Here is a 10,726-nt window from a genome sequence, read left to right on the forward strand (position 1 = left end):
GTCCCGGAAATACTAGGAGATCGCCCCCAACCAAACAAGCTAACAGATTGTCGTCCAAGAACCTTTTCTAAGATATCTTTATCAGTCATTTTATTTGGAGGATTATCTCGCCTCAACTGCATCATTTATTCCTATAAAAAAATATAACATATTCTTAATCAATTATTTTTAAATTAAAAATAGTCTCAATTATGCCAATATAAAGCAATTGAATCATCAAAATCGACCACATGATTTTTCACAAGCATATATACCCACTCAATGAATCATCAAAATCGACCATTATTTTGGGGAAGGAGTTGACTATGAGGGTGGGTGAGGCATCCACGGCTTTGACACTTTTATGGTATATAATTTCACCCATTTTGTAATTAGATATTCACACATATATTTTGTAATTAGATAATTATATACCATAAAATGGATATGTATGTATGTATTCATTTATAGATACACACATATATATATAAATATGTTTTTACAAAAAATATATAATTTATTAATTTTGATGTAAATTGAAAACTGAATTTTGAATTAGTAAGTAATTTTATGTCGTATGGTATAAAATTTTTTCATTATAAAAATATTTTTCTTTATTTTTTTTTAAACCAAACACCAAAATGTAGGAGCATCCAAACAAACAAATTAAACCTTATATTCATATTCTTTCTAACTATAAAAACCTTATATTTTATATTCTTTCTCACTATAAAAATCTTATTAGTAAATCTTACAAAAAAAATTTCAAGTCTCTTTAAGGTTACATTTTGGTATATGTCTTATATAATAAATTTAGTACCAGACGCTGCCTAAAATGCCTTTCTTGTCTGCAGAAAACAATGTCTATCTGGTTAGAATTATTTTCTTCAGGTGTTTGTGTTTCTTGCTGTTGCTATATGGATTTTGCATTTTGGGCTTCCCTTTCCCCCTTCCTCTTTATAATAATTCGAAAAATACTCTTCAGAAACAACACTTTAATTTTTTCAACAAAAGCCAAAAGGGGTGTAGAAAGAAAATATATAAAACTAATGAAAAATTTATGTGATGTAACAATTTCACAACTTATCCCAAAAAAAAAATAATAATAATAATTTAACTGAAAATATAGTCATATATATAAAATTCCTTGTAAAATTATGTTTATATAAAGGGATTTTAAATTAATAATGTAATTTAAAATGACATTTATGTAGTTGTAATTTCATTTATTTTTTTTTAGGAAGTGTATTAATCTAAATTTCAAATTTATATCAGAAGGTGTTGTTACACGATTACAACAATAAATTTATAAAATGAGAAACCACCGATGGATGACCCTCGTATGGCGTATCTGAGTGATGAGTGAGTCTCCCGAGGTAATGTGGCAGCGATGGGTGAGTCTCGTGAGGCGTTTCTGAGCGATGGATGAGTCTCATGAGGCGTTTCCGAGCGATGGATGACCTACTAGAGAAAGAATCGGTTAGGAATGCGGGCGAAAGTCCCCGCGCGGACCCTCCGATGCTTAAGTTAGATCACCGTAGAAATTGAGTATTCGAAAGTAAGAGAGTAAATGCGAGAGCCAGAGATTGCATACCGAATGAGAGAAAGTGACCTCCTATTTATAGCAACAAGAGGGGCATCCATGTGTCGCGTGTTCCGAGTTTTGTGGCAAGAATCTCGAAGAGGCTTTGACCGAGTCTCGCGGGAATAGCCTTAGGCCGACTTTCTTGGAGGCGGTGGCGCAAGAATAGGAGGCCCGTGGAGGCGAGTGTGGATCCCTGGGTGACCCTCACTCAGGGGTATCTGTGAGCATGGGAAAAAGAGCACGAGGGGCCGTGCGCGTGGGTGCACGGGGTCGGGTGCGAAGTGATTGCGTGTGCGGGGGGTCACGCACAAAGGTGTGCACGGGCGGCCACATGTTGGCAGCCGGTAGCGCGGTCGCGGCCTTACGCGGGCAGCCATGTGCTTCCAGCCCCTCGCGCGGCCGGCCATGAGCTGCCAGCCGCGCGCGAGCAGCCGCGCGCGCGGCTGCCTTCCCACGAGTGGGGTCACTCGGGGGTACTGTTCCCCCGAGTGACGCCCACTCGGGGGAGGGGGGGCGTTCCCCCCAGCACAGGGGCGCGGCCCCCACCAGGCAGCCGCATGCTGCCTGGCAGCACACGCGGCTGCCCATGGGGGCTGCGCCTGCCACCCCCGAGTGACCTCACTCGGGGGTGGTATGGTACCCCCTGGGTGGCCTTCTTTGGCCACCCAGGGGCTGCCACGTGGTGCTCCCTCGGGGTGCGACGTGGCGCTCTCTTAACCCGATTTCTTCAGTATTTACTCTACTTTTATTATTTTATACATAACAATTGCTCCCTACTCTTTCTGTCGGGAGTACCGGGAGGAAGAGTATTTTGTTTATGCTGTAACTCCATTTTCTTGAGGCCGTTTTCATTCTGAAAGGATTTTTTCTGTATCTATCTCCTTCATCTTCAGGTCTCCCGTGCTTTATCCTTTCCACAATGTCTCCCATGACCACTATAAAAAGGGAGACTTGGCCTTTCATTTCTTCATTACTCAACCACTCTTCCGTGAGAATTCTCTCAGCATTCCAGACTTCGACACGGTATACCCCCTCACCCATGGTTTTGTATCTCCCCTAAGAGAGCCTCACCCATGGGGACCTTTAGGCATGTTCTCCCCCGAGTGACCCTCATCCATGGGTCCAATTATTGTCGGTGGCTACCTCATTTGACCCTCACCCATGGGACTGGTCATTAGCCTCATCCTTGCGTGAGACCATTGGTGGGTCTCATTCCTTTCTTGTCGTAACTCTCATCCATGGGTCTCATCTTAGCGTTTGAGTGACCCTCATCCATGGGTCTCGTCTTGGCGTTTGTATGACCCTCATCCATGGGTCTCGTCTTGGCATTTTCATGACCCTCATCCATAGGAATCCTAGTCTGCCTGAAGGGCACGCGATTGGTCTTCTTTTTAGGGTTTTAGTGCTCAGCATGGGCCGCTTTAAGAATGCTTTACCACCTCCTCCTCCGGCTCCCAATGTATATATATCTTTGGGACGACGATCTTCAGTGAAGGGGAGAGAATTAGCCGAGATCCAATCTCGTTTCCAAATTCCCATCGACCACCATATTAGGGTTCCTACACCTGAGGAGACAAGTACTGCCATGGTAGGACGTGGCTTTGGAGTATACTTGGCCTCTTTAAGATTAGGTCTTCGTTTTCCCTTGTCCAACTTTGGGATGGAGTGGCTTGATTACCATTGTATTGTCCCAGGCTAGCTTCATCCTAACGGTTGGGCTCAGTTAGTTGGTTTCACTATTCTCTGTCATATGATCCAAGTGCCTCTTTCTGTAGAGTTGTTTGGTTGCTTCTATAGGTTGAGAAGGGTCAAACGGAGGGACGTCTTTTTCACGCTTCAAAGAATTGTAGGTCTGTCCCCCCTTTTTCAAAAGCTCCAAAATAAGGTGGACTTCGAGTCCCGATGGATTGTGATCGAGCCTCCTTCTAGTTGGAAAACGCTGGTTCGTTGGTGTTGGGATAACGAGTGGGACTTTTGGTTGGAAAAGCTCGATGATATCGGGATTTCTCGGGCTGTCTATCGCCGAGTAATTGAGAGATTATGTGCCCTTGGCACTTGTAATCTGCCCGACCTGCTTACCTCAGAAAATATTGCCACTGTGGGGTGGGGCATTCGGCTAGAAGACATGCTCGGGCCCTCCACCCTTGCTTTTGTGCCTTCATCAGCCATGCGCAAGGACACCTTGCAAGTTGAGGAGGAAGAGGGCAGCGAGGAAGAGGATGAGGGCCCCGAGGAAGAAGAAGAAGAAGAAGAAGAAGAAGGGGGGAATTCCCTAGGGAGTATGGTCTTTCCTGGTTGTTCTTCCCTTGAGGGTAGACTCCCAGAATCGTAGAGATTGCCTTTTAAATATTAATTTATGTGGCTAACTCTTGCTTTTCATCCCTTGGTTTGCAGACGATATGAATATATTCAAGGAATAGACTCTCAGACGTCGTGGTAGGGATTCACGACAGTCCGGCGAGCAAAACCCACAGCCTCCTCCTCAAGCGCCTCCAGGCTTGCTACAGGGGCTTTCATCTAACGTACCTGATCCCAGCCATCTTCCTCCTCCAGTTCCTAACTTGTCTCGACGGTGCTTGAAAATGAAAAGATCTGAAGCAAGTACCTCATCCAGTCTTCCTTGCCCTGAGACCTTGGCCCCCACGTCGGATGTATCTATGTTAGACCCACTGTCCCTCGGAGGCGCTCTTGTGGAACCAAATCCCACTGACATGTCTAGCTCGCGAAGAAAGGGGTTTGGCAGCTCTCGTTCTTCTTTTAGCGGTGAGCTTGACCGAATCAGGGAGGAGAGTCGTCAACCTTTTGTTCCCTTTCGCAGGGACCGGCGGAAGTTGAAAGCCGAGCTCCCAGATTTTCGACCAATTCTTCCTCCCATTGCTGAGCCTAGGCGAAATCCCGTGCCAATTCTCAACAACACCCGGGTGAGGGGCGACCACTTCACTGTGCAGCCTGGGCTAATCGATACAGACTCTATAAGAGACCCAGGGGTCGGTGCCAGGATGATATACGCTACTGTGCTCCCTCAGGATGAGCAAATTTTTTCGGCATTTGGCCTAGCGTTGCCAACTCTTCTGAGCAGAAGATTATTGAGGTAAGTTATCTTTGTTTTGCCTGCATGTCGTGCTTGTTGTGTGACTTGGTTGTTAGTCTTCTAATGCATTGTTTGCGCCTAGGGGGTTCAAGGGTTGGTGATATCCAACGCCATCGGGAGAGCCTATCATCACCAGGCAGAACAAGAGAAGGCGAAGGCGAGAGAGAATATGGTAAAGTGGCGGGATCATGAACGCTCGCTACACGCTGATATAAGAAAGTTGACTCGATAGGGAGAAGACATGGGGTCCAAGCTGGCGGAGGCTCGCGGTGAGTCTTCAAGCATGAAGGGGGAGTTAGAGGAGCTCCGGAAGAATAAAGAATCGCTGACGAGGGAACTCGTAGAAGCCTGGAATGCTCATGAGAATTTGCTGCAAGAGCATTCCTTGAGGGTAGATGACCTTGCTCGTCAAAGGAAACAAAATAGGTCGCTCAAGGATCGAAGAAATGAAGAGATTTCAACGGCACACAAGGAAGCTGTGAAAGAATATCGTCTATCGTCGGATTGCCAAGAAAGGAAGGTCTGTTATGGGGGTTGCTTTACCAAGTATGGATTCTATCTTGCATGCTCACACCTGGAATCCAAATGCCTAGGAGAACAGTTTCCTGAGTTGGTTTTACGGATGAGGTAGAGGAGTCTGACGTCCCCGACTGGCGAAGATATAATGATCCTGACCCCACGAGCCCTAAGACTTATTTGAATGCCAACTTAGCTGATGATCTGGAGAACTTGTCGGGCCCATGGGAGCCGTACGCCTTTGCCTCAGCGGAAGTGCAGATGACTGACGCCCTCCCTTCGATTGATGATACAGTTGTCCCGGCTGATACCATTATCCCAGCTTCGGGCTTAGAGGAAGGTGAGCCCCCATCCGCCCCGAGTAGTAGTACTCCGAGCTCTGGCAGTAGGAAGCGGACTTGAAGGAGATTTTTCCCCCTTTTAGTGCAGTAGATTTTTTTTTTTTTTTTTTTTGAGTGTAGTTGCTTTTATTTGCTTAAATAAGATTTGTCTTTTTTCTTAAATAGTAGCTAGAGCTTGCTGATTTTTTACTATTATCTCCCATCGAAAGTCTGGTTCCGACCTTAGGATCTTAGACTCTTCATGCCACAAGGTGGACTATGGGCGTTTCAGCCCGTAGTAGTCCTTTGGCAATTCCTTGTCCCTGTCATCAAGCCAGGCCAATTAAGTAGGCTAGCGGGATAACCTTTTGATTTCAATGCTAACGGGTTGTGGTGGACATATTTGTCATTTCACTAGACCGGGCCACTTGGCTTTGAGGCAGGACGGCTATCACAGTCGTCGGGCCTATTCAGCTGTGCTTTTCTCATAGCGTATTATGTGGCAGGGCCTTTTGCATTATTATCGGGCTTAGTAGAGTATCCTACTAGCGGGACATTAATTTGCTTGCTAATGCCATTTGATTTTTTCACTTCCGGGTAAGACTTGCCTTACTACTCTGCGGGGAAGCAAAAAAGGCTTTATTATTATCTTTCTTCTCTCTTTTTTTTTTTGTGGACGATACATAACAGGACCTTGCCTTCCTCTGATCTCCACGAACTTGCCCTACTCCTGAGAGCGTGGGGAATTTCATTAATAAGTAACAAGAGGACACTACAGCCCTCATATCATTGAGGAGCGGTCGGCCTAAAATCATGTTGTATGCTGCGGAAAGGGCTTTGACCACCATGAAATTGGCCTTTCGAGTCACACTTTGAGGGTCGGCGCCCAATGTGACAGGTAGTTGAACAGATCCTGCCATCGAGACAACTTTTCCAGTGAAGCTGTACAGGGGAGAGGACACTTTTTTCAATCGGTCTTGGAATATGTGCATTTGTTCGAAACAATTCCAATCGATTAGATTAACAGAGCTGCCGCTATCCACCAAAATTCTACTGATGGGGTGTTTGGCGATAACTGTAGAAATTACCATTGGATCGTCATGTGGGAGTATTATATCACCTCTATCAGCAGGGGTGAACATGATTGGCTCCTCGTCCTCTCTTACCTCCATCACGGAATTGACTTGGTAGGCCTGACGGGCATAGGCCTTTCGAGAAGAAGAAGTATTTCCAGCTAAAGTCTCGCCCCCAGAGATAACATGAATGGCTTGATGAGTTGGCTCATTGTCAGGGGGGGCCACCATTCTGTCATCCCTTATCCCTTCATTTTGCCGTAAATTTCGTCTATCTTGACCTTCGGGTCTTTCTTCCCTCCTTTGACGGTCTCTGTCATTTCTTCCTTCAGTCCTTACATATCTTTGCAAGTGTCCCTCACGAATAAGTGCTTCGATCTGATTTTTTAGCTCCCTACACTGATCAGTAGAGTGTCCCCGAGTTCGGTGATACCTGCAGTACTCTTCTTGATTTCTCCCCATAGGGCGATCTGCCTTTTTCGGAAGCTGGAGGAGACCAGACCCCTCTACTACCACCAATATAGTTGATCGGGGTTGATTGAGCCTAGTGTAATGATGGAATTGTGGCCCCACTGTATCAGACCTCCTGATCCGTTCTTTTCGCTGGTTTGATCCTTCTTCAATATCTCGTTCTTTCCTCTTTCTCTCTCCGTCTTCACTTCCCCCTACCGTTCTCATCATCTCCGTATGGAGTATGTACCTGTTAGCCCTAACGAACAGGTTTGCCAGAGATTTCGGAGGGTCCAGGGATAATGATTCTTGTAAAGGGGTTAGTCGTGTCCCTGGAACATGGCAGACACTGCCATTTCAATCGGTAAATTACAGATCTCAAGTGTGGCATTTCGAAATCTGTCCACGTAGTATCGTAGGGTCTCTTTATTCCCTTGTCGAATGCTAAGCAGATATGTCGCATCTTTCTTTCTCTGACTATTAATAATAAACGCTTTGATAGATTCTGTTTTTAGCTGCCCGAATGAAGAGATAGATGCCTTGGGTAAGCCGTTAAACCAGGCTCGAGCATGCCCAGTTAGGGTTAAAGGAAATGCCCTGCACATTATCTCGTCGTCCCATCCATGAAGCATCATTAAAGATTCATAGTTTTGCACGTGATCGTAAGGGTCGTCCCTTCCTGAATAAGGATTTATTTGAGGCATCTTGAACTTCCTCGGCAAAGGTTTCTCCATTACTTCGGCCACGAATGGTAGCTTTCCTCTAGATTGTTCCTCAGAAGTAGGTAATAACTTATTCTATTGTAGGACCCGCTCAATCATCTTTTTCATATCGGCGGCCTCTCGTGCACTAAATGCGGTAGGGTTATCCTCAGGCCCATCATTTTGCTTGGTTATAGGTTTGGCATCCCGGCCTCTTTCCATCGGAGTGCTGGCTACTATTTCCGAATATCTTCCTCGTTGTGGGCTTCGCCTTTCTGTCTTTCGACGGTCAGTTCCTCCATGATTTCCTCGAGGGGGAGATGTTTGGCTGTGATCTTCCCTTAAAGGAGATCTTGGTTGATTGTTTCTAGTTGGGACAGGTTGAGCGTGGGTTTCAGGGCTTGCGTCTCGATAGGAGTCGTTCCCTGGTACCTCCTGACGAGCCCTGTGAGATGGAACTATTTCTGGGATGAACTTTCTCAATGCAGCTGGGATTGTCCCGTGGGGGACCAAACTTTGCAAAATACCAGCCATTTCCCTCAGAGCTTGTATTCCTTCAGCGTGTTGCTGTCGTAGGGCCTCGTACTCAGCCCAAGGTACGACGGATGGGATCTGCATACCTGAGTAGGGTCCCGAGAGAATATGTTGGGCAGTAAGAGGAGGCACCTAAAGTTGGGCCCCCAGTGGGTGAGAGGGCTCTGGAAGGGGCGGCTGTTGGTGTGTGAGGGATGGGTGACCCTCACGAGGGGATTGATGGGTGAGGGACGGTTGGCCACCATGGGTGAGGGGAGGCTGTCCCTCATGGGTGAGGGGCGGATGGCCCCCATGGATGAGGGGTAATGGGCCCTCGCGAGTAGACTGATGCTGATCTTCCACTCGAGGGAGGGTTTCTCGTCGAGGCGATTGGGCCCCACGGGAGAGGGTCTGGCGATTGCTTCGAGTTTAAGCCATGATGAGGGAAGAGTGTTGCAGCTTTTGTTTGCGTTTCCCACAGACGGCGCCAATTGTTGTTACACGATTACAACAATAAATTTATAAAATGGGAAACCACCGATGGATGACCGTATGGCGTATCTGAGCGATGAGTGAGTCTCCCGGGGTAATGTGGCAGCGATAGGTGAGTCTCGTGAGGCGTTTCTGAGCGATGGATGAGTCTCGTGAGGCGTTTTCGAGCGATGGATGACCTACTAGAGAAAGAATCGGTTAGGAGCGCGGGTGAAAGTCCCCGCGCGGACCCTCCAATACTTAAGTTAGATCACCGTAGAAATTGAGTATTCGAAAGTAAGAGAGTAAATGTGAGAGCCAGAGATTGCATACCGAATGAGAGAAAGTGACCTCCTATTTATAGCAACAAGAGGGGCATCCATGTGTCGCGTGTTCCGAGTTTTGTGGCAAGAATCTCGGAGAGGCTTTGACCGAGTCTCGCGGGAATAGCCTTAGGTCGACTTTCTTGGAGGCGGTGGCGCAAGAATAGGAGGCCCGCAGAGGCGAGTGTGGATCCCTGGGTGACCCTCACTCGGGGGTATCTGTGAGCATGGGAAAAAGAGCACGAGGGGCCGTGCGCGTGGGTGCACGGGGCCGGGTGCGAAGTGATTGCGTGTGCGGGGGGTCGCGCACAAGGGTGTGCACGGGCGACCGCATGTTGGCAGCCGGGCACGCGGTCGTGGCCTTAAGCAGGCAGCCATGTGCTGCCAGCCGCGCGCGCAGCCAGCTGTGGGCGAGGCCTTGCGCGGGCGGCCGCGCACGGCTGCCTTCCCCCGAGTGGGGCCACTCGGGGGTACTGTTCCCCCGAGTGACGCCCACTCGGGGGAGGGGGGGCTCTCCCCCCAGCACAGGGGCGCGGCCCCCACCAGGCAGTCGCGTGCTGCTTGGCAGCGCACGCGGCTGCCCATGGGGGCCGCGCCTGCCACCCCCGAGTGACCTCACTCGGGGGTGGTACCCCCTGGATGGCCTTCTTTGGCCACCCAGGGGGCTGCCACGTGGCGCTCCCTCGGGGTGCCACGTGGCGCTCTCTTGACCCGATTTCTTCAGCATTTACTCTGCTTTTATTATTTTATACATAACAGAAGGTAATTTAAAATATTTGATTTGATATTTTAAAACATCACCTATTAAATAATGGTTAAGAGGTAGTAATGTCGGAGTATAATGTTGCCATTTAATAGTGGCATGACATGATTGCATTATCTTTCCAATTAACAGTTGAATAATAATTGGATGTCTAAAATAAATCTTAATAATTATTTTCTAGTTAGAATTAATGAAAATAGATTCAATAAGAAAAAACTGTAAATATAACGCTTAAACACAAAAAAAAATGAGAAAAAAGAGAAAGAAAATAATCGGTATGAGAAACGTTGCAAAGAACGGAAAAAGGTCGAGAGCTTCACAACTTTGTCTCTATTCCTATAGGAATTTTTTATGAGATTAATGGTACCCCGTGTATTTGTTAAAGTTTTAGGAATTTTAGAAATGGGCAGATGAGCAAGGAGCTTGATGAGCGTAATTTTTAATTTTAGGGAAGGGGGAATTTTAGTGTAGAGATTTAGTTTTAGATTTATTATTTGTATTTGTAAATAAAATAAAAAATAAATTATTTTAAATTTTAAAAATTAAAACGACGTCATATAATTTGTTTTAAGTATAAAATCATAAATACGTGAATACCTACACATAACTAACATTTGTAATTATGTGTGGGTAAATTTATAAATAATTACCCACACATACTAAACATTTATTAATATATGTGGATAATATAATCCAAAAAAGTGCCATATCAGCCAATACATAAATACCCACACAAATATAACATTTGTAATTATGTGTGGGTAAGCTTATAAATAATTACCCACACATGTGTAACATTTTTTAATATGTGTGGATAATATAATCTAAAATAATTGCCACATCAGCTAAATTTTTTTTCGAAAAATTATCCCACCAACCTCTGAAAGTAGAGGGAATTTTTTTTTCGCCAAAATAAGTGTGGGTATATCAATTTACCCATA

The 10,726-nt window shown here is 46.0% G+C and overlaps 1 protein-coding gene across 1 annotated transcript; it reads right to left on the reverse strand.

The window, feature by feature from the left end:
* Nucleotides 1-5,768: 5,768 nt before the first annotated feature.
* Nucleotides 5,769-7,748, reverse strand: LOC127801519 (uncharacterized). The gene is made up of 3 exons (XM_052336732.1): nucleotides 7,388-7,748; nucleotides 6,185-7,346; nucleotides 5,769-5,814 (listed from the first exon to the last, which is right to left on the reverse strand). The coding sequence occupies exons 1-3, from the start codon at nucleotides 7,746-7,748 to the stop codon at nucleotides 5,769-5,771; spliced, it is 1,569 nt and encodes a 522-aa protein (XP_052192692.1).
* Between the last annotated feature and the right edge of the window lie 2,978 nt (nucleotides 7,749-10,726).

Source organism: Diospyros lotus, chromosome 5, assembly GCF_014633365.1.
Source record: "Diospyros lotus cultivar Yz01 chromosome 5, ASM1463336v1, whole genome shotgun sequence".
NCBI classification, from domain to species: Eukaryota; Viridiplantae; Streptophyta; class Magnoliopsida; order Ericales; family Ebenaceae; genus Diospyros; species Diospyros lotus.